Genomic DNA, 24,363 nt, shown 5'->3' with positions numbered 1-24,363 from the left:
GAAACCGACGTTTGGCATTGGCATGAGTTACCAAAGGTTTGGCTATAGCAGCCCAGCCGTGTATATTGACCATGTGGAGCTCCCGACGCACAGTTCTGGTGGAAACAGGAGAGTTGAGGTGCACATTTAATTCTGCCGTGATTTGGGCAGCCGTGGTTTTATGTTTTTTGCATACAATCCGGGTTAGCACCGGAACACCCCTTTCAGACAGCTTCCTCTTGCGTCCACAGTTAATCTTGTTGGATGTGGTTCGTCCTTCTTGGTGGTATGCTGGATACTGTGGCTCTTGATACATCACAAAGACTTACTGTCTTGGTCACAGATGCACCAGCAAGACGTGCACCAACAATTTGTCCTCTTTTGAACTCTGGTATGTCACCCATAATGTTATGTGCATTTCAATATTTTGAGCAAAACTGTGCTCTTACCCTGCTAATTGAACCTTCACACTCTGCTCTTACTGGTGCAATGTGCAATCAATGAAGACTGGCTACCAGGCTGGTCCAATTTAGCTATGAATCCTCCCACACTAAAATGACAGGTTTTTCAGTTTCATTGTCCAACCCCTGTATATTGTTGTAAAAATGTTTTTGCCATCTGGAGAAGATTTACTGGCAGCACACAGAGAACTGGGTAACAGACATGGAGGGGGGAGGTTGATGGTTACATCTTATGTAACACAGGATGTGTCTCTAGACAGATGCAGCAAATAGTCATCCCACTAGAGAGCTTGTACTGTGTATTAACATCAGACAAAACTTTTTAATGTCTTATCGCAGTGTTAAGATATGTTAACTTATCTTTATGTTTATAAATCAAGCAGTCTCATATTCTGCCAAAATCAATTTGAAGGACGAGTTCTTTGCCTTTTCATTAGCAATGACAGAATAATCAGAAAACTATAAATTTTTCACAAGTGGGATTTATTTAGAATAAGTCCAAAGAAATAATCGACACACCAACTATAACGGAACCACTGACAATTAATATTAATAAAAAATTGTCTATTTTGTAATAATGAAAAAAATAAAAAAGCAACAGCATAAAATGACTAACAAAGAAAAACAATGCATATAATCAGTAGACTATTAAGAAAACGGTTTTATGGGTATGAAATGAATGTTCAAAAATGTTGATTGATTGAAACTGAAAATGAATTAAGACTTTATCAGTCTCTCTGAAGCTTAGAGAAAGATTTTTTTGGCCTAGTCCCAATACCTACTTTCATCTAAGAGGCTTCTGTTGGCAGTTTTCATAGAAACAGAACAACAATAGTGAACAAGATCACAAAAATGCTTGTTGCATTTTAAAACTGACTCTGTAAAGGTGGAAATCAGTTTGTTTTGATTAAAGTCCACCAAAGCCATTCAAATTGATCCGGAAAAAGAGAGCTGCTATAGGTAAAATATGGGGTGTGTGCACTATATTCTGTTCATCACATGTGTTCTTACTGTTTGAGGATCCAAGTTCTGACATGTTTCTGTCAATGTTCTCCCACAGAACCTTGATATTCATGTGGAGGATGTACGCATACGAGCCATCCTGTCTTCGTACCGTAAACAGATCCCTGTGACAGAGGGCTACGTCGAGGTAAAAGATGGCGGCAAATGGAAGCAGATCTGCAACACAAAGTGGAACCAGTTTAACAGCAGAGTTATCTGTGGCATGTTTGGCTTCCCAGGGGAGAGGAAGTTCAACGCCAGAGTCTACAAGTAAGCATGTGTGTTGTCTCGGAGGGGGGATTTCAAAGTGTTAATTGGCACACTGTGTTTGAGACCATAATGTCCAACTTTTGGATGCTGTGACTCAGTAAGACACTTCTTCTTAATAGCAGGGGAGTTTTAATAGAGCGAAAGTTATCATACATCTTCAACTGCGGAGCTTCATCAGAAGGCCCTGAAGAGTCAGTTTGTCACAGAGGAGACTTATTCAGGAAGATGCTCCTTGATGTAACAGAGACCTAAATCAAACAAATGGTTTTCATCATCAGGCTATACATGTATAGCATTTTTCAAAAATCCTTGAATTGTCTTCCAGTTTTTAAAACTCTTTGTAACCTTGTTCTAAGTTTTTTGTCAAATTGGCCTTTAAGTGGTGAACCATCTAGAATCCTCAGGTCTTCTGTGTATTTATAAGATTTTTGATTGACTGATTTATCTGAAAAAAAAGTGGAAATAGGAAAATGTCTGAGCAATATTTAATGATCGATGTTTTCTTACCTGGTTTGAGGACCTCTTCATCAGCGGTCCAGGATTTTTTGAATTTTGGATGAAAATGGCTGCAGCAACTAGCTCTGGGTCAGACATCACTTCCCCAAATTGTTTCTTCAATCCATCTTGCAGGGCAAGATTGTAGGAAGCAGCCATCCCATCTGAATGTTGGACTCTCCCTGAAGTATGTTTATTGCCTTTATAACTGGACACATGGCGTTGGCATATTCACCCAAAAAGACGATGTCAGCTAAGCTGAACCTAACACATACAAAAACAAAAAATGAGTTTTACGTGAATTTAATACATATTGTAAATTGATTTGGACAAAGTTGCTTTATCATTTACCATTTAAAAAGAATTAACCATTACAAATGACATTAATTTCAATTCAGTTTTATTTATATAGCGCCAATTCACAACACATGTTGTCTCAAGGCACTTCACAACAGTCAGGTACATACATTCCAATTAGTCCTAACCATTGAACAGTGCAGTCATAGTTAGTTATTTATTCAAACTGGATAAAAAGTTTTTATGTCTAAGGAAATGTAGAGACAGTGGACAGTCACTGGCGTTGACTTTACAGCAATCCCTCATACTGAGCATGCATTTAGCGAGAGTGGAGAGGAAAAACTCCCTTTTAGCAGGAAGAAACCTCCAGCAGAACCAGGCTCAGTATGAGCGGCCATCTGCCACGACCGACTGAGGGGTTTGAGAGAAAGAACCGCAGAGACACAAAGAGAACAAAGAAGCACTGATTCAGGAGTCCTTTCTATGGGAAGGAAAAGTAAATGTTAATGGACATAGCTCCTTTAGTCATTTTCAAGGTTGGAGTCTGAAAAAGAGCACATATACTTAGTTACAGTAAAGCTCAGTCAATTGCCATGTCTAGGAGAGAGAAAGGGTTAAACTCTAAAAGACAGGGCCATGTGGATCATCGGTAGAGGGTGAGCATTACGTTGTTGCCAGCAGAAGCTCGGACGATACCCCTCTCCAGAAAGGTGTCACAGGTAGACACAGAGCCAGGCCAGGTGTAGCTTCTAGGAAGAGAAAAGAGAGAACAAAGTTAAAAGCTGAAATAACAGCAAATAATGCAAAATTGGAGAGTAGTGTGAGAATGTTACGAAGAGGGTGAAAGTGGTCATTATGTCCTCCAGCAGCCTAAGCCTATAGCAACATAACTATACAGATAGTTTCAGTTCAGATTATTTAGTTAAACGGTGCTTATATACAACAATGTCGTCAAAAGGCACCCCACAAAGGGTCCCACTGATGGTCATTGTTATTACTAAAAACCACAAGGATTGGGATACCTCTCTCTGTCAGACTGATTATAACCATTGGAAAAGAGAAGGGGCCATACAGGTAGCAGAAATGGAGGGTGTGTTTTCACCTCAAATATAACTGAGCCGGTTTAGGCTAAACCTGACTCCCCCCTACTCCATTCAACAGGGAGGGAGGAAGGGTCCCTCCCTGATAAACTAAGCTACTCTATAAGCTTTATCAAAAAGGAAAGTTTTAAGCCTACCCTTAAAAGTAGACAGGGTGTCTGCCTCACGGGCTAAAACTGGGAGCCTGATAACTAAAGGATCTTCCTCCCATTCTACTTCTAGAGACTCTAGGAACCACCAGTACACCTGCAGTCTGAGAACGAAGTGCCCTGTTAGGAACATATGGAACAATCTGATCTCTGATGTATGATGGAGCCAGATCATTAAGGGCTTAATATGTGAGGAGGAGAATTTTAAATTCTATTCTGGATTTAACAGGGACCCAATGAAGGGAAGCTAAAATAGGAGAAATATGATCTCTCTTTTTAATTTTCATCAAAACTCTTGCTGTAGCATTTTGAATCAGCTGAAGGCTTTTAACTGCATTTTGTGGACATCCTGATAGTAAAGAATTACAATAGTCCAGCCTTGAAGTAACAAATGCATGGACTAGTTTTTCAGCATCACTCCTGGATAGGATATTTCTAATTTTGGCAATGTTCTGGAGATGAAAGAAGGAAATCCTAGAAACCTGTTTAATATAGGATTTAAATGACATGTCCTGGTCAAAAATAACACCAAGGTTTTTTACTTTATTACCAGAGGTCAATTAATGCCATCCAGGTTAAGTGATTGACTAAGCAGTTTCTTTTTTAAAGACTCCAGTCCAAAGACGACAACTTCTGTCTTGTCTGAATTTAGAAGAAAAAAATTTAAAGTCATCCAAGTTTTTATATCTTCTAGACATGCTTGTACTCTAACTGGTTGGGTTCATCAGGATTTATGGATAAGTAAAGCTGACTATCAGCAGCGTAACAGTGAAAATCTATCCTATGCTGCCTGATAATTGACCTATTGGAAGCATACATATAGTAAAGAGAATTGGCCCAAGTACTGAACCCTGTGGTACTCCACAATTAACCCTGGAGTTTAAAGATGATTTATCATTTACATGAACAAACTGGAAAATATCATTAGTGACTTTCAGCAGAGCTGTTTCAGTGCTATGATGAGCTCTGAAACCTGACTGAAACTCTTCAAACAGGTCATTGCTGTGTAAATGCTCACAGATTTGATTAGCATCTATTTTCTCAAGAATTTTAGATAAGAATGGAAGATTGGATATAGGTCTGTAATTTTTCAAGTCATCTCAATCAAGTGAAGGTTTCTTAAGTAAAGGTTTAATTACAGCTAACTTAAAAGCCTGTGGTACATATCCATTTACTAAAGATAGATTAATCATATCTAAAATGGGGGTGGTAATCCGAGGGAACACTTCCTTAAATAATTTAGTTGGAACTGGGTCTAACATACAAGTTGAAGGTTTAGATGAAGCTAATATTTCTGATTACTCAGGAAGCTCCACAGGATCAAAACAGTCCAAACACAAATCAGGTTCTGCAGTTCTTTCCAATGTTGTCTTACTTCGGGAGTATGTCAAAGATTTTATTTTTAATAGAATCAATTTTATTTAAGAAGAATCCCATAAAGTCATGACTGCTAAGAGCTAAGGGAATGGATGGCTCAACAGAGCTATGACTGTGTGTAAGTTTAGCAACTGTACTAAAGAGAAACCTAGGATTATTCTTGTTCTATTAATGATGAGAAATAAGCTGTTCTGGCTTGGCGAAGTGTCTTTTTATACAACAGTAAGTAATTTTTCCAGATTAAGTAGGAATCCTCTAGGTGTGTAGAGCGCCATTTTCTCTCCAATTTTCTAACATTGTGCTTTCAAGTACGTAGATGTAAATTAAGCCAAGGAGCCTGCCTCCTATGAATGATTACCTTCTTTTTCAAGGGGGCTGCATTGTCTAATGCATCACACAATGATGAAGAAACACTATGAACAAAATAATCTATTTGTGAAGGGGAAGAAACAGAATTATTGCCCTCCACTGTTCTTTTCAGTGATAATGAGGAAATTAAAAGTAGAACAGATTCTTTAAAGGTTGTTACAGCATCGTCTGATAATGATCTACTATAATGACATTTTCTTTCAGGTGTGGAGTACTCGGTTAAATTAAGCTCAAAGGTTATTAAGAAATGGTCAGACAGGACAGGGTTATGAGAAAATATTATGTCTTTACAGTCAATGCCATATGTCAACACAAGGTCCAGAGAATGAAGACAAAGGTGGGTAGGTTTGTTAATGTTTTGAGCAAAGCCAATTGAGTCTAAGATAGCATTAAACGCTATATTTAAGGGATGACTTGTGTCAACATAAATGTTAAAATCCCCCACTATAATAACTTTATCTGTATTTAACACTAAATCAGTTAAAAGGTCTGAAAACTGATCTATAAATTGAGAGTAAGGGCCTGGTGGACGGTACAAAACAACAAACAGAAGTGGTTTTAGTGCTTTGCAATTTGGATGAGGAAAATTAAGGATTAAATATTCAAAAGAGTTGTAGCTATTGATTGGTCTGGGACTAGTCAATAAATCGGACTGAAAGATGGTTGCTGCTACTCTTCCTCTCCCGGTATTTCGAGGAATGTGAAAATTGTAATAATTAGTAGGAGTTGACTCATTTATAGTAACATAATCCTCTTGCTGCAGCCAGGTTTCTGTGAGGCAAAATAAATCAATTTGATTGTCACAAATCAGGTCACTAACTAGCAATGTCTTTGAAGAGAGAGATCTTATGTTCAGTAAGCCACATTTAATTGTTTATTTTTCTTTTCGGTCTGAGTTGTTTATTTTTATGAGATTTTCCTGATTTCCTCCTTTAGATAATTTTTTAATGTATTCAATTTTGGCCGTGGGCGAGACACTGTCTTAATAGGGTAATGGGTGAGAACTAATACATTTGGCCAGATTCCTAGAAAGAAGAGCAGCTCCATCCAAAGTGGGATGGATGTCGTCTCTCCGGATCAGACCAGGTTTTCCCCAAAATGTTCGCCAGTTATCAACGTAACCCACATAGTTTTCTGGACACCACCTAGACAGCCAGCGGTTGAATGACAGCATGCAGCTAAACATGTCGTCACAGGTCAGATCGGGGAGGGGACCAGAGAAAATTACGGAGTCCGACATTGTTTTGGCAAACTTACACACCGCAGCAACACTAACTTTGGTGACCTCCGATTGACGTAACTGGGTGTCATTACCGCCAGCGTGAATTACAATCTTACTGTATTTACGCTTATCCTTAGCCAGCAGTTTCAGGTATGATTTGATGTCGCCCATTCTGGCCCCTGGCAGACATTTAACTACGGTCGCTGGTGTCTCTAGAGCCACGTTTCTGACTATGGAGCTGCCAATTACCAGAGTTGGCTTCTCAGCGGGTGTGTCGTTGAGCGGGGAAAATCTGTTAGAAACGCAGACGGGTTGGGTTGGTGGTGACCAACCAATCTAGCACTATGCTTTCTACGTACCGTCACCCAGCCGGCCTGAGGCCCCGGCTGCGTGGGCTCTGCTGAAGGACTGCTACTGGGAGCTAACTTCGGTGACTCCGGTTAGGTCCGGAGTCGGACCTCCAATTCCGACACCCTCGCCTCCAAAGCTACAAAAATGCTACATTTATTACACGTACCATTATCACTAAAGGAGGCAGAGGAGTAACTGAACATCTGACACAGAGAGCAGGAGAAAGTCGGAGAGAGAAATAGCAGAACAGGTAGCCATGGTGGAGCTAAAGCTAAAGCTAAGCTAGCGACCCCTTACCACTACTAGAAAAACTGTGTAAAACACGGAGAGTCCCCAAATGTTAAATGCAGCAACAGAAAGTATGTGTTTTAACATGCTTATGTATTAGAACAAGTAAGAGATATCACAGTAGAGAGAAATCAGATCAAACGAGAGAGCCATCACACACCAAACAATTCACCAAGTGCAACAGCAAAAACAGGAAGTGATGTTACCCAAAGATTACACCAATGATGCTTCGAAAATTGGTCATCATCCTCTTCAGTCATAATGGTGCCAACGTCAATGAATTCCACCTCCTCATCCTGATCATCTTGTGTTGCATCCTGTTGTGGAAAAAATCATATTCACCAAAGGAGATCAATGATCATCACTCAATCAGCTTTATTCATTAAGCATTATAAGGGAGATAGTTTACAGGTCATACGTGTTCCTGAACTGAGCCAACACTGTTCTGCCAGGCAAAGGATATCACCTCTCTATATAACCCCATGTAGCCTGGCCCCTCTCTAGGAAGTGCAGAGCCCTTCCTAAACTCCTCTGCAATAAATGTTCCCTTTATCTTGTATTTTACAGCAGGGGTTTCCAGCTGGAGGGAGCAAAAAAGGAATTGAAAAAACCTTTTGTCAGGCCAGTGTCACCTCAATTAGAGCAAAAGGCACTTTCTACATTTTCCTTCACAATCGTCATCAGTTACCTCATCAGCAATAACATTATTGTTTTCATCTTCATCAAACACTTTAAATGCTTTAATGAAGTTTGAGCCATGATCAGTTGTGGTTCTGACTATCTTCTCATGGATTTCATATTCTGAGTGTATGGCATTCATCGCTCTTGCCAAAACGTCAAATGTGTGAGCGCCCTTAAACTGCCTTTATGCAAGACCAACAGAATGCCTCCAAAGCTGCTTGGACCCAACCAGTGGGCTGTAACGCCAATGAAACTCCTCCTCTTTGCAGTCCAGCAATCGGTTGTTGTGGCCATGTATAGAATCTTCCTCAATGCTTCTTTCACCTGCTCCTTCATCGCTAAAGTGGCTTTATTAAGCTTGTGCCGCACAGTAGTTCAATACATGATGGAGCAGTTTGGCTGCAAATGTTCGACAAGCATCTGAAATCCTGGCTGCTTAACAAGAGAGAAGGGCTGGAGACTATGCACTCTAAAGTTGATTACTGCCTTGTTGTCACTCTTCTGAGAGACAGACTTTGTTTCTTAAAGCTTTATCTGTTTGAGATTTGTCAAAGACGTTCCACCCTTAGATTTTTACTTGCAGGCTGCTGTAGTATGACTATTTTTCTCCAGCTGACTTGTATGCTTTCTCTATAAAAGACAATATAGAACTTCAGGATAAAATTGGCAAATTGGCATCAAAAGGAAAAACACATTGATGGTGGTAGGCCACTACTCATCATCTTCCGCTTTATCCGGGACTGGGTCGCGGGGGCAGCAGACTCAGCAGAAACGCCCGGACGTCCCTCTTGTTGGGACCACAGCCATGGATTTCAACATTAAACTCCGGTACGGACTCTTCTGGAATTTTCAAAATGAAGTGCATTAACCCTCTTCCGGCACAGCCAGGAAACGGGATAACTGCGGGCTTCCTGTGACACCACTGCCCAGATAAAAGCACAGCTGTTGCTGCATCCGCCCTCTTCCACACGGCCTTTTTTTTGCTGGCAAAAAAAAAGACAACTCTTCAACTGGATCCAAGAGTGTCATAAGATCACGCGATCATATGCACAAGTTAAGTATGAGTGAATAACTGTTTGTGTACCCAGTATTAATTCATAAAAACGGGAATTAAGGTACACACCTGGCTTGACTTTCTCTCTGAGGCCTGCAGACGCAAACAGTGTCCCAAAGAGGTCCCTGCAGAGATGCTGTCTCTACAAGCCGAGTGAAGTGGTTTTCCTTGCCTGAGAGGAGGACAAACGAGTAGCCGCATTACGGCAGTTAACATGCAGTGTGGTCAGTGGACAGAACGAGCCGTCTTCCAGCCACTGCTCCAGTGGTTAGCTGGAAGCTAACCCTTTGTTCACAGAGCTCTCTTCAAACTTCATCGTCGCCCGGACAGCTTTTCCTCAGCACAGTTCATACGAGGTTAGGTTTGGGCAGAGCAGAGAAATAGAAGGATTTAGATTGAAATGATCTAAATGTTTTTCATTTTATGAAGTTTGGTTTTGTTTGTGTTAAACTCAGCTATCTGGGTGCTAGCAGAATATCTGCAGCACTCATGTTCAGTTTTGTGTTCTTTGTTTGTATGTTTTTAAAGTTAAGACAAACCTTACTTGAAGGGTGATTTTAAACAGAAGATCGGCCTTAACGCGCTCCAGGAAAGGAAGACCAAGAGTCACCTCTGCTGCGGACGATAAGTTCATCCGAGTCACCAGCCTCAGAAATCGCAGGTCGACAGCAGCTCAGATTAGAGAACAGGTCAATGCCACACAGAGTTCTAGCAGCAGACACATCTCTAGAACAACTGTTAAGAGGAGACTGTGTGAATCAGGCCTTCATGGTAAAATAGCTGCTAGGAAACCACTGCTGAGGACAGGCAACAAGCAGAAGAGACTTGTTTGGGCTAAAGAACACAAGGAATGGAAATTAGACCAGTGGAAATCTGTGCTTTGGTCTGATGAGTCCAAGTTTGAGATATTTGGTTCCAACCACCGTGTCTTTGTGCGGCGCAGAAGAGGTGAACGGATGGACTCTACATGCCTGGTTCCCACCATGAAGCATGGAGGAGGAGGTGTGATGGTGTGGGGGTGCTTTGCTGGTGACACTGTTGAGGATTTATTAAAAATTGAAGGCATACTGAACCAGCATGCTACCAGCATCTTGCAGCGGCATGCTATTCCATCTGGTTTGATTTTAGTTGGACCATCATTTATTTTTCAACAGGACAATGACCCCAAACACACCTCCAGGCTGTGTAAGGGCTATTTGACCAAGAAGGAGAGTGATGTGGTGCTGCGCCAGATGACCTGGCCTCCACAGTCACTGGATCTGAACCCAACCGAGATGGTTTGGGGTGAGCTGGACCGCAGAGTGAAGGTAAAAGGGTCAACAAGTGCTAAGCATCTCTGGGAACTCCTTCAAGACTGTTGGAAAACCATTTCAGGTGACTACCTCTTGAAGCTCAACAACAGAATGCCAAGAGTGTGCAGAGCAGTAATCAAAGCAAAAGGTGGCTACTTTAAAGAACCTAGAATATAAGACATATTTTCAGTCGTTTCACACTTTTTTGTTCAGTATATAATTCCACATGTGTTACTTCACAGTTTTTATGCCTTTATTGTGAAGTTACAATATTAATAGTCATGAAAATAAAGACAACTCTTTGAATGAGAAGGTGTGTCCAAACGTTTGGTCTGTACTGTCTTTTTCTTTTATTATTATTATTGTTGGGTAGTTATTGTTATTCCCTTTGTGCAGAATAGTGCTTGTTAGTTAGGTGATGGTTTTGGACCAGAATAATGGTATATCAGGATTATTCGGCTTCAATAAATCTTCATATATATAATTAAGAGAAGCGTTTGTGTTTATTTTGTGCAAGAGTGATTTATCTGTCAAAACAAGGTCAAAGTTCCCCCACCTTCGGTGAAGCACAGTTAATAATTTGTAATTATTAAAGAGCTTTGAGCCCATAATCACAACACCAGAGGACATCTCTGATTTCTATTCATAAGTAATGATTTTTGGTTAAGAAATTAATTTCTTTTCAAGTTATGATTTTAAATTATAATTCTTGATGAATATTAATTAATCAATAATCATAATCCTTACAATACGATAACAAAGTCGATCATTGACCTCCTGCCTAGGGTGTCCTGGTGCCAAGTGCACTGATGGACACCCTTATGTTTGAACATGGTGTTCATTATGGACAATCCGTGACTAGCACAGAAGTCCAATAACAAAACACCACTCGGATTCAGATCGGGGAGACCATCCCTCCCTATCACGCCTCTCCAGGTGTCACTGTCGTTTAGTCCCCCAGCAGAATAATGGAGTCCCCGGGAGGGGCACTATGCAGCACCTCCGACAGGGACGCCAAAAAGGCTGGGTACTCCGCACTACCACTCGCCCCGTTGGCTGAAATGACAGTCAGAGACCTATCCCCAACCCGAAGGCGCAGGGATGCGACCCTTTCATCCACTGGGGTAAACCCCAACACGAGACGGCTGAGCTGGGGAGCAACAAGCAAACCCACCCCAGCCCGCCGCCTCTCCCTGTGGGCCATTCCAGAGTAGAAGAGAGTCCGACTATGTCTAGTCGATATCTCTCGACCTCCCGCACAAGCTCAGGCTCCTTCCCCCCCAGCGAGGTGACATTCCACGTTCCTAGAGCCAGCCTAAGCATCCGGGGATCGGGCCACCGAGGTCTCCACCTTCGTCCGCTGCCCATTCCTCTTTGCACCAGTCCCTCATGGTTCCCCCTGCAGGTGGTGGCCCCGCTGGGGGATGGCCTTGCGTCTCTCGTTCATGCTTGGCCCGGCCGGGTTCCACAAGGAGCAACCCAGCCACCAGGCGCTCCCCGATGAGTCCCGACCCCAGGCCTGGTTCCAGAGTGGGACACCGGCTCCGCCGTACCGGCGACGTCACGTGCCTTGATTTAGTAGTCATCATGAGGGATTCTTGAACCGCTCTTTGTCTTACCAGAGCCTGTTTGCCATGGGAGACCCTACCAAGGGCAATTAAGCCCCAGACAACATAGCCTCTAGGATCATTCGAGCACTTAAACCCCTCCACCACGTTAAGATGGCGTTTCATAAAAACAAATAAAAAACATTCCAAAGCAATTTATTATTACGTCTCAGGTTTTTAGAATCAGAACCAGCTTTATTGCAAAGATTGTAGAGATGAAGAAGGAATTTGACTCTGGTACACTTTACTCTCAGTGAGGATGTTTTTTGTTTTTTTTGTTTTTTTGCAGTGGAAATAAAGAATATCAAAATATATTAATGCAATTTCACCATACTGCTGAGTAGGGCTGGGGACTGACTTCAAATCAATATTACGATTAATTTAACATGTTACCTTGATTACAATCTATCAATTATTTTAGTATTGTTTTATTACTATCCCTCAGCTATCTGAAAGTTATTGCTGCAAATATTTTCATAAAAGAAGAGCAGATACTGACTTTAAAGGGGGGACATTATGTATTTTCAGGCACATAGTGCAATTTTATGGCACAATAAAGTTACCATATTACCTTTAGTTATGAAAATGCTGCATATATTATATATCAGAAATAACTAAAAAATTTGACTTCGCATCGTAGCTGTATGTGACACCTTGAAATTGGCCCATCTCTTTAAGAAGCTTCTACCCTTCTCCATGATGCCATTTACAACTGTTCTAATGAGCATTGGACTGAGAAGTACTTTATTCAGTTACTGATCAGCAACAGCTGTAAAGTAGCTCATGCTATTTTCATGAACTACAAAGAAGTTTTACTCATTTGTTAACCACCAAAATGGCTTGTAAGTTTTTATTTATACCCACCAAATGAAAATTTAACCCGGGTGTTAATTTAGAGACCCAAAATACAGCTGTACACCTTTTGAATTCAAGTTTATCTCTTTTACTGAACTAAGACAACTTCATTGGTTAATTAACAGCCACCTAACTAAACTTGACTGAATAACAGGTAAAGCTTACTCAAACCATATTTGTTAGTCTGTCCCCTCTTCCAACAATCATCACCTCCGGTTTGGTCAAAATTAACTGCTTAATTCACAGCGTATAAGAGTTTGAGTCGGACTAAGCAGGCTGTTTCCATCTCACTTGTCACCAAGCTTAGCGCACTAATGCTTGGCTGTATTTCAATCATCAGTCATGCCATTAAACCTTAACCACTTCAGCCTTAGACAACTTCATCAAGGTGTTTAACTGGAAAAAAAAGGTTTTCTTACATACCTCAGTGTGCTTTCTCAGGTTGGATGATGAGTTCTTAAATGCAGAAATGATGTTTGTCCGCGGTGAACACAGAAGTCATTTAAACTGATACAAACTATTTCTTATTCCCCAAATCTCAAACATCGAGCTGAGATATGGCCATGGGTGTGCTGGTTTCTCCTACAGTCTCCATTGCCAAGCTCTGTTTGAATGAAGGTGGGAGAACTCGCGAAACTGTACGAGTATAACATATTTCCAAATCCATCCCAGGTGTGGGCCATGACTGTAAGTGATGACTCCTTCTTGTGAGTCTTGTGAGGAGCACAGCGTGTGGCAAATTGCATTTCAGGAAAGAAAAACTGCAAAAGCAATTTCAAAACAATTCTGAGCCAAAAAAAGGAAAATGAAATTACAAGCTCGGAGCTGGAGTCGAAAGAACAATATTTGTCTTTTAAATGTGGTTGAGTGAAAGTCATAAGTTTCCAAAAAAACAAAAACTCAGGTAAAGTACAGATATTCAAAAAGTGCACTAAAGTATAGTACTCAATTAAATGTACTCCGTCACTGCCCACCACTGGTTCCAACTACAGAGGGATCACACTCCTCAGCCTCCCTGGTATGGCCTACGCCAGGGTATTAGAGAGGAGAGTCCGGCTGATAGTAGAACCTCGGCTTCAGGAGGAGCAGTGTGGTTTTAGTCCCGGACGTGGGACACTGGACCAACTCTACACCCTCTACAGGGTACTCGAGGGTTCATGGGAGTTTGCCCAACCAGTCCACATGTGTTTTGTGGTCCTTGATAAGGTATTCGACTGTGTCCCTTATGTGTCCTAGAGAAGGCATTCGACCATGTCCCTCATGGTGCCCTGTGGGGGGCGCTCTTGGACTCTGGCTTGTCCACTTCAGGTTGGAGGGGAGTTCCTGCCTCAAGTGGAGAAGTTCAAGTATCTCAGGGTTACGTTCAGAAGTGAGGGGAGAATGGAGCGGGAGATTGACAGACGGATTGGTGCGACTGCCGCAGGAATGAGGACGCTATGCTGGTCCGTTATGGTGAAGAGAGAGCTGAGCCGAAAAGCGAAGCTCTCGATTTACGGGTTGGTCTACGTTCCTACCCTCACCTATGAGCATGGACTTTGGGTCATGACCAAAAGAACAAGATCCCGGATACAAGCGGATGAATTGAGCTTCCTCCGTAGGGTTGGCCAGCCACTCCCTTAGAGGTAGGAGCCTAGCCATCCAGGAGGAGCTCTGAGTATAGCCGCTGCTCCTCCACATCGAGAAGAGTCAGTTTAGGTGGCTTGGGCATCTGTGTCTGAATGACGTCAGGGCATCTCTACCATATCCGGTTCTGGATAAAGCGGGACATGACGAGTACGACTGCAAAAAATAAATCACATTCTTTAGAAGAAGGGATGACACAATGTTTTTATGAGGAATATTAGGTGTAAATAACATTGTCTCCACTCTCTACTCTTGGCTACTTTATAACAAATGTATCAACCTAATGCTTAAATGTGTAACCAATGCTGTTATGATGTAAACTATATATCTGGAGTAGTACAGGTGTGTTTGACATCAAAGGTCCTCAAACCCTGTAACCTGTACTTAACTCCTGACTGGCCAACATCAGTGCATTGCGTTCAGTTGATGTAATGTATGAGAAACCAGGGATGCATCATAAATCTTGCTTACGTTGGGAGGCTCTCCGCCTGCTAGCCACAAATTAAACATGGCCCAGCATTAAAACTTCCAGGATTCCAGATAACCTTAAATTTTCTGTCTGCTCAGCCTGGAAGTCTCCTGCTTTAGGTAACCACAGTGGAGAACAGATGCGCCCCAACTTTCCGTCTACGTGTCAGGCTGCTCGTGCATCAGCCTTGTGAAACACAGTGTGCTTCTACAGGCTGCCATTGTATGAGTGGAGCAGGAGCTGCGACAGTTTAGCCATCCTGACTTTCAGAAGCCTGTGCTGTATAGTTCTTATACAGAAGATTTAATGGTTTTCTAAACTGGTTATTTAAAGATATTGGTCACATTTTGCAGTTTAAATACTAAATCAAATGGTAAAAGCAATATTTCCTGAATTAATTAAACCTAACGATATGGGATATTAGCTAAATTAGAATAACTTAAATGTTTTCTTATGTGTTGCATTTTCTAATTTATCTTGCACATTTTTAAAATAACTTATTTTTCAACACCAAAATATATAAATGAAAATTTTTGAAAGACTTTTCCCAATTAGAACCAACTTCACATATGCAGTTTTGTGGTGACTTGTGTGTTATGCATTGTTTTAGAATTTTTGTGTTTTGTAAATGGAAATGTTGATGTTTTTACTATCTGAATAAGGAATAAGAATGAATTCAATTCAAAAATACTTTACTAATCCCAAAGGAAAATTAATTGTTGTTGTGGCTCATATTATGCAGGTTTCTTCAAAGAGCTGTTGTAGATGCTGATGGCTGTGGACAGGAAGGATCTCCTGTAGCAGTCTGTCTTGCAGCAGATCTAAAGAAGCCTCTGACTGAAGACACTCTGTTGTTGTACAACAGTCTCATCAAGAGGATGCTCAGGGTTCTCCATGGGGAATGGTAGAGCTGGGCAATGATAGAGAGCAGGATATTTGCGTCCTGGAGAGGCCACAAGTATCCTGGTTTAAATCCCACAGCCTGCCACTCTGGGTCCCTGAACAAGACTCTTAGACCCTGAATGCTACCCAGGTGCCACACAATGGCAGCCCACAGCTCTGTAAGGTATGGGTTAAATGCAGGATAGTTTCTCCATTGGGAGATCAATAAAATCTAAATTATTATTATTAAAATTATTATCAATATAATGTTCTTCATTTTATGTAGAATCCTTCTTTGCACAGTGATCTCCAGAGCTTCCAGAGGAGTCCCCAGAACAGAGCTAGCCTTCTTTATCAGCTTGTTGAGCTTGTTTAAGTCTCTGGCTCTAATGCTGCTACTCCAAAAGATGGTTGCAGAAAAGATGCACTCTCCACAACAGAATATAGAAGATATGCAGCATCTTGCTGCAAACACCGAAGGCCCTAAGCTTCCTCAGGAAGTACAGTCTGCTCTGTCCATTCTTACAGATGGCTTCGCAGTTGCATATTCACTCCAGTCTGTTGTCCAGGTGAACACCGAGGTATTTATACTCCTCCACTTCTTCTCCCATAATGGAAATAGTGTTTGACCTATTCCTGTTTCTTTTAAAATCTACAATCATCTCCTTTGTTTTATTCATGTTCAAGATGAGATGATTGTTTCCACACCATGCCACAAAGCGGTCCACCAGCTCTCTGTACTCAGCTTCTTGTCCATCTCTGATCCACCCCACGACTGCAGAATAATCTGAGTATTTCTGCAGATGACAGGAGTCTGTCTTGTACTGGAAGTCTGAGGTGTACAGAGTGAAAAGGAATGGTGAGAGTACAGTCCTCTGTGATGCTCCTGTGCTGCTGACTACCTGGTTAGACTCACAACCCTTCAGTCTCACAAACTGGTCTGTTTGTCAGGTAATCTTTGATCCAGGAGATTGTTGAGGCCTCCACCTGAGTCTTCTGGGCTTTCTGACAAAGCAAATCAGGATGAATTGTGTTAAATGCACTGGAGAAATCAAAGAACATGATGCTCACAGTGCTGCTGGCTTTGTCTAGATGACAGGTTTGTTGAAGCTGGTGTATGATGGCATCTACGGCGATAACCAAACTGCAGGGGGTCCTGATAGTTTATTGTTTGCTTATTCAGGTGGGCTAACAGGAGTCTCTCTAGAACCTTCATGATGCCATTGAGGACTGATGGGTGAAATCTTTTGGTACCGGAGCAAGATGTTTTTCACAACACTGGAACCTTTTTCGGGGCCAGGCTAAGGTTGAAGAGGTGCTGCAGAATCCCACAGAGCTGCTATGCACAAGCCTTAAGGACTCTAGGGCTGACATAATCTGGACCTGCAGCCTTATTCTTGTTGAGTCTCTCTAGTTGCCTCTTCACCTGAGTTATTGAGACACACAGGTTGAAGGGGGAGGCCAAGGGAGCATCTTCTGATTTGATTGAAGACAAACATGTAAAAGCAGAACGGTCCATGGCTCAGGTGGAAAATGAAACATCTGATGTATGACAGGAAAGCTGTGGGTCAAAGGAGGGTGGGATATCCGTTTTTTTGTGGGCGGCAGAGAAGAATGAAGAGCTTGTTGAGCATTCTGTGATGAGTGCATGCATTGGGAGGTGGTGTTTTTTCTGGGCTTTTCTCAGTGCAGTTTTCTCCTTCCAGCTGTGTGAGAAATGCCCCACTAAATTCTTGCAAAGTCCCACAGCTCAAGAAATACACTCGTCACCTTTAACAGATTTTTCTGTACAGGGGAAAAAACAAAAGGATAATTGTGGATTTAGTTTGGGCTAAAATAACCTGGGATTATCAAATTTATGTCACAATTTCAACTGACAGTCAAATACAATTAAACTAATTCCATTCAGTTCAAAAATACTTTATTTATCCCAAAGGGAAATTAAGTGTTGTCGTAACTCATAGGGTTTTTTTCAACGAGATGTTGTTTATGTTAATAGCCGTAGGCAATGTAATATGATGTAATGTAATATATTAAATATAAAAATCTTATGTTAAAATTGGGCATCTTTGATTAAAAAAAATATAGTATAAAAAAATACTCACCAGATGCAGGCGGTGGCCAAACGTACTGTAGTCTGACCCACTTGTTGAGTTCTGTAGCTTTTACTACATTGGTGCTGTTGTCTGTTGTAATAGCCACCTGTTTCTCTTCTTCAAAGCCCCAGTTTGCCAAGACATCCCTCAGAGCGCTGGCTATATTTTCCCATTTGAGATTCAGGGAAATACTTCCAGACACCTCCTCCAGTGGGCCCACCACCTGCAGGGGGAACCGTGAGGGACCGGTGCAAAGAGGATTGGGTGGCGGACGAAGGTGGAGACCTCAACGGCCCGATCCCCGGATGCTTAGGCTGGCTCTAGGGACGTGGAATGTCACCTCGCTGGGGGGGAAGGAGTCTGAGCTTGTGCGGGAGGTCGAGAGATATCGACTAGAAATAGTCGGGCTCGCCTCCACGCACAGCATGGGCTCTGGAACCCATCTCCTTGAGAGGGGTTGGACTCTCTTCTACTCTGGAGTGGCCCACGGGGAGAGGCGGCGGGCTGGTGTGGGTTTGCTTGTTGCCCCCCAGCTCAGCCGTCTCGTGTTGGGGTTTACCCCAGTGGATGAGAGGGTTGTATCCCTGCGCCTTCGGGTTGGGGAGAGGTCTCTGACTATCATTTCAGCCTACGGGCCGAGTGGTAGTGCAGAGTACCCTGCCTTCTTGGCGTCCCTGTCGGGGGTGCTGGATAGTGCCCCTCCCGGGGACTCCATTATTCTGCTGGGGGACTTCAACGCCCACGTGGGGAACGACAGTGACACCTGGAGAGGCGTGATCGGGAGGAATGGCCTCCCCGATCTGAATCCGAGTGGTGTTTTGTTATTGGACTTCTGCGCTAGTCACGGATTGTCCATAACGAACACCATGTTCAAACATAAGGGTGTCCATCAGTGCACTTGGCACCAGGACACCCTAGGCAGGAGGTCGATGATCGACTTTGTTGTCGTATCATCAGACCTTCGGCCGCATGTTTTGGACACTCGGGTGAAGAGAGGGGCTGAGCTGTCCACTGATCATCACCTGGTGGTGAGTTGGATCCGCTGGAGGAGGAGAAAGCCGGACAGACTCGGCAGGCCCAAGCGCATAGTGAGGGTCTGCTGGGAACGCCTGGCGGAGCCCTCGGCCAGGGATGTATTCAACTCCCACCTCCGGGAGAGCTTCGACCAGATCCCGGGGGATGTTGGAGACATAGACTCAGAGTGGACCATGTTCTCTGCATCTATTGTCGATGCTGCTGCCCATAGCTGCGGCCGTAAGGTCTGCGGTGCCTGTCGTGGCGGCAATCCCAGAACCCGGTGGTGGACACCGGCAGTAAGGGATGCTGTTAAGCTGAAGAAGGAGTCCTATCAGCTGTGGTTGGCTTGTGGGACTCCTGAGGCGGCTGACGGGTACCGTGAGGCCAAGCGTGCTGCGGCCCGGGCTGTGGCAGAGGCAAAAACTCGGGCCTGGGAAGAGTTCGGTGAGGCCATGGAGAAGGACTACCGGTTGGCCTCGAAGCGATTCTGGCAAACCGTCCGACGCCTCAGGAGGGGGAAGCAGTGCTCTGCCAACACTGTTTATAGTGGGGGCGGGAGACTGCTGACCTCGACTGAGGACATTATCGGGCGGTGGAAGGAGTACTTCGAGGATCTCCTCAATCCTGCCATCACGCATTCCGTGGTGGAAACAGAGGCTGGGGACTCGGGGTTGGACTCTTTCATCACCCAGGCTGAAGTCACCGAGGTGGTTAAAAAGCTCCGCGGTGGCAAGGCTTCGGGGGTGGATGAGATCCGCCCTGAGTACCTCAAGTCTCTGGATATTGTAGGGCTGTCATGGTTGACACGCCTCTTCAACATTGCGTGGCGGTCGGGGACAGTGCCTCTGGACTGGCAGACTGGGGTGGTGGTCCCCCTTTATAAGAAGGGGGACCGGAGGGTTTGTTCCAACTACAGGGGGATCACACTCCTCAGCCTCCCTGGTAAGGCCTACGCCAGGGTATTGGAGAGGAGAGTCCGACCGATAGTCGAACCTCGGCTTCAGGAGGAACAGTGTGGTTTTCGTCCCAGCCGTGGAACACTGGACCAGCTCTATACCCTCTACAGGGTGCTCGAGGGTTCATGGGAGTTTGCCCAACCGGTTCACATGTGTTTTGTGGACCTGGAGAAGGCATTCGACTGTGTCCCTCGTGATGCCCTGTGGGGGGTGCTCCAGGAGTATGGAATCGGGGGCCCTTTATTAGGGGCCATCCGGTCCCTGTACGAGCGGAGCAGGAGTTTGGTCCGCATTGCCGGCACTAAGTCGGACCTGTTCCCAGTGCATGTTGGACTCCGGCAGGGCTGCCCTTTGTCGCCGGTCCTGTTCATAACTTTTATGGACAGGATTTCTAGACGCAGCCAAGGGCCGGAGGGGGTCTGGTTTGGGGACCAGTGGATTTCGTCTCTTCTTTTTGCGGATGACGTGGTCCTGCTGGCCCCCTCTAGCCAAGACCTACAGCATGCGCTGTGGCGGTTCGCAGCCGAGTGTGAAGCGGCTGGGATGAGGATCAGCTCCTCCAAGTCCGAGGCCATGGTACTCGACCGGAAAAGGGTGGCTTGTCCTCTTCAGGTTGGAGGGGAGTTCCTGCCTCAAGTGGAGGAGTTTAAGTATCTCGGGGTCTTGTTCACGAGTGAGGGAAGAATGGAGCGGGAGATCGACAGACGGATCGGTGCAGCTGCCACAGTAATGGGGGCGCTGTGCCGGTCCATTGTGGTGAAGAGAGAGCTGAGCCGAAAAGCAAAGCTCTCAATTTACTGGTCGGTCTACGTTCCTACCCTCACCTATGGCCATGAACTTTGGGTCATGACCGAAAGAACGAGATCACGGATACAAGCGGCTGAAATGAGCTTCCTCCGTAGGGTGGCCGGGCACTCCCTTAGAGATAGGGTGAGGAGCTCGGCCATCCGGGAGGGGCTCGGAGTAGAGCCGCTGCTCCTCCACATCAAGAGGAGCCAGTTGAGGTGGCTCGGGCATCTATACCGGATGCCTCCTGGACGCCTTCCTCGGGAGGTGTTCCAGGCACGTCCCACCGGGAGGAGGCCCAGGGGACGGCCCAGGACACGCTGGAGGGACTATGTCTCTCGGCTGGCCTGGGAACGCCTTGGGCTCCCCCTGGAGGAACTGGAGGAGGTGTCTGGAGAGAGGGACGTCTGGGCGTCTCTGCTGAGTCTGCTGCCCCCGCGACCCGGTCCTGGATAAGCGGAAGACGACGAACGAACGAACGAACTTCCAGACACCGTGTTGTCTGGAAGTATTTGTTGAGAAAATGAACAGTAAAGCCCATATAGGGTTCAGTTGTGTGACTAGACCAGAGGTCTGTGGTGCTGGCGTAAAAATCCACTGGACTCAGTTCAGTCACTACGCATGCCTCATACATTTGTGGAATGGCAACCTGGGAGAAATAAGTTTGTGATGGCACTTTATATCTGTTGACCACTTCCTTCATGAGATCCAAAAATGCATATTTTTCCACAGTACTAAGTGGTATCATGCATTTGGCAACATATCGTGCAACAGCTGCGAGGGAGGGACACTCGCAAAACTGTCATTTATAATTGCCTGTGGATTTGCCTTTTTACAACTTGCCTTCGCCTGGTAGTTTTGGGAGTATTAGACTTGAAAACTTCATATAGCATCTTGTGGTTGTGCTCCATGTGACTGTGTAGATCAGTCGTGTTTCCTCTCGACATAGCCACTATTTTTTTACATACATTGCACAGTACCTGGGTATGTGCTACGCCTTCTCTTCTAAAGCCAAAGTAGTCCCATATTTAAGACATGCTATTCTTTTTAGGCATAAGTTGTTCGTTCTTTTCGTCCCCATTCAGCTCCTCCTCTCCCGTGTCCGCCGTTGCTTTCCCTCTACATGCAACAGCTAACCTGCTTATTAAGCCTATGGGTCTAGCCTAGCCAATAAGAGTATGTACGGGGGTAGAATGCTGGGAGCATTTAAGGGCGCATCTGATTGATCATCCACAGATAAACACCAAATGCCATTATCGCGATCACGGTATTTTTGCAATATAGCGTCAAGCCCTATCCACCTCCTTTGCGTTTGCCGCTCGTCTTTAAATCTCTACCTGCTGATATGGTTAGAAAGCCTGGCAGAGAGACGCTGGAGTCAGGGATGTGATTCCTGCAGCCATGTCTCAGTGAAACACATAATACTACATTTCAGATACTCTGGCTGGGTGCTTTGTAGGGCTTGGAGTTTATCCAACTAGTTTCCCAAAGATCTCACATTTCCCACAGAATCGATGGAAGAGATGGTTTAAACTTCCTCCTATTCTCTCTTCTCTTCTCTTCGCTCCTGCTCTGCATCCATGGCGCCTCCTTTTAAACTCACCAGGGATTTGGGGTTGTAGTTGAAGTATTATTTGTGCTTTTGAGATATTGGCCAGCTGTTTCCAGTTGTAAAAAACGTCCTTGTTATGGTTTTGCATCATAACAGATGTACCAAAGTAAAAATGTATCAGCAAGAATCCTTCCAGCTGCACAGCATTCGATACCGGAGAGGATTAACATCCAAAAAATAGATTTTTGTCCACCACAAGAGAAATTAGAGTTCTTAAAAAGAATATATCAAAAAGAAAAGTAACAGAGGAGTAACATGCTGCCACCTTAAGCAGCACAATTCGAGAATTGAGCATATTTACATTGAGACATAGTGTCAATGTGTTGTTGAATGTGTACTGTCCTAATTAAAACAAACTTAAACTTAATGTGCATTAATGAGAAAAAGAAAGCTTTCATAACTGTCAAATTGGCTATGAGAAAAATACAAGTACTCATTAGCTGCTTCTATTAAATCTAAGAAAGAAGCAGTTTGCTTCTGTTTTAAGCCACTAATGAACTGCTAATCACCAAATGAACCCACAGTGTTTTGGCATTTTGTTGATCTGGAGCATAAAGGTGTGTGCTGATGCAATGCTAACAATAAGAGCAATCAGAAATTATCTCAGAGAATTAACTCTTGCTGCCCATTATTCTGGAAATTGTAATAATGCCATTTCCAAACGGCTTAAAGTCCAATATTTTACTGAGACAAAGATTATTCATCAATGAAAAAGCAAATTCACCCAAAGGTCAGACCATACAATGCTCAGAGAAACTACAGTGCACCCAGGAGCTCCAGCTTTGACGTTACAGGCTTTATTTAGCATGTTCAGTGTTCAGGCTTCAGAAAGGGTAATTAGAAAAACCATTGAAGAAGTCTAATGAGTTTGGAAGGGTATGGAATGGTGTTTTGGACAAAGACTATAAAGTTTTTGGCTTAAAGAAAATGAGTGGAAGGAGGGATGGGCTCCATATGGACAACGCTCCCAAACGTCAGAACACTGAACAAGCAGCTTTTGAAGAGATAGCAAAGCCAGTCCTAAGCCTGCAGCTTTGAATACAAGCTCTGGAGAATTTCCAGTCGGCAGCTTGCTTCTCGCTATATCCCAAATGAAAAACAATCACTTCCTGTCCTGCTTTACCCAGCTTTTACAACTATACCCCAGAAATGGGACAGGAAGACATGTCAAGGTGCTCTGCAACTGTGGATCATTAAATAGATGTTACAGGGTTATTAATGACCAAAGAGGAGGAGATTACGACCACAGTGGTCGTATGTCTTATGTGGTCTTATGTGACATGCTACTATTACTGTAAGTTGTCTCAATTATATTGTGTAAATTATTAATTTCGTGGTCGTGTTTGGCAACATTGTCATTCTGACCTGCATTAAAAGGGTCAAATGGTAATTTCTTGTCAAGTTTCAATTTAATTTTGGTATGACTTGTCAGCACAAAAGAAACAACATTTAGAGCCACATACAATTAGAACTCTATTGGTTCAATTTGCACAATTCACTTCTAATGCAGAGTTTCTTAGGTGGGAGAGGTTATTAGCAGCCAGTATGTCACTTGCAGTAGATACTGTTTTTGAGATCAGAATCAGAATCCACTTTATCAGCCCAGTTTGTGTCCAAAACAAGGAATTTGACTTTGGTTTCCATAACACATATCGTATATCAAGATCAGTCCAAATAACCAGTCAGTTAGTCAGTCATTTTCTATACCGCTTCTTCCATAGTGGGTCACCTGGGAAGCTGGTGCCTATCTCCAGGTCACCGGTCCAACACACAAACAGCCATGCACACACTCATTCACACACCTAAGGGCAATTTAGAGACCAATTAACCTAACAGTTATGTCTTTGGATTTGGACTATGGGAGGAAGCGGAGAGAACCCACGCATGCACAGGGAGAACATGCAAACTCCATGCAGAAAGACCCCAGGCCGGGAGTTGAACCCAGGATCTTTTTTAACCTGGGTTCAACAGTTCTACCAACTGCACCACTGTGCAGCCCCTAAATAACAACCACAATATGTAAAAACAAATAAATAAGGACAAGAAGCCTCCCACATGTTTTCTACCAGAATT

The 24,363-nt window shown here is 43.7% G+C and overlaps 1 protein-coding gene across 1 annotated transcript in view; it reads left to right on the top strand.

Moving 5' to 3' along the window:
- Nucleotides 1–24,363, top strand: part of loxl2b (lysyl oxidase-like 2b) — an 89,689-nt gene that overhangs the window by 31,400 nt on the left and 33,926 nt on the right. The window contains exon 4 of the mRNA XM_047382030.1: nt 1,501–1,712. Coding sequence (XP_047237986.1) covers nt 1,501–1,712 — 212 coding nt within the window. The remainder of the gene's footprint in view (nt 1–1,500; nt 1,713–24,363) is intronic.

This window comes from Girardinichthys multiradiatus, chromosome 12, assembly GCF_021462225.1.
Source record: "Girardinichthys multiradiatus isolate DD_20200921_A chromosome 12, DD_fGirMul_XY1, whole genome shotgun sequence".
NCBI lineage: Eukaryota > Metazoa > Chordata > Actinopteri > Cyprinodontiformes > Goodeidae > Girardinichthys > Girardinichthys multiradiatus.
The sequence above is the reverse complement of the archived record's forward strand: the minus strand, read 5'-3'. Positions and strand labels throughout refer to the sequence as shown.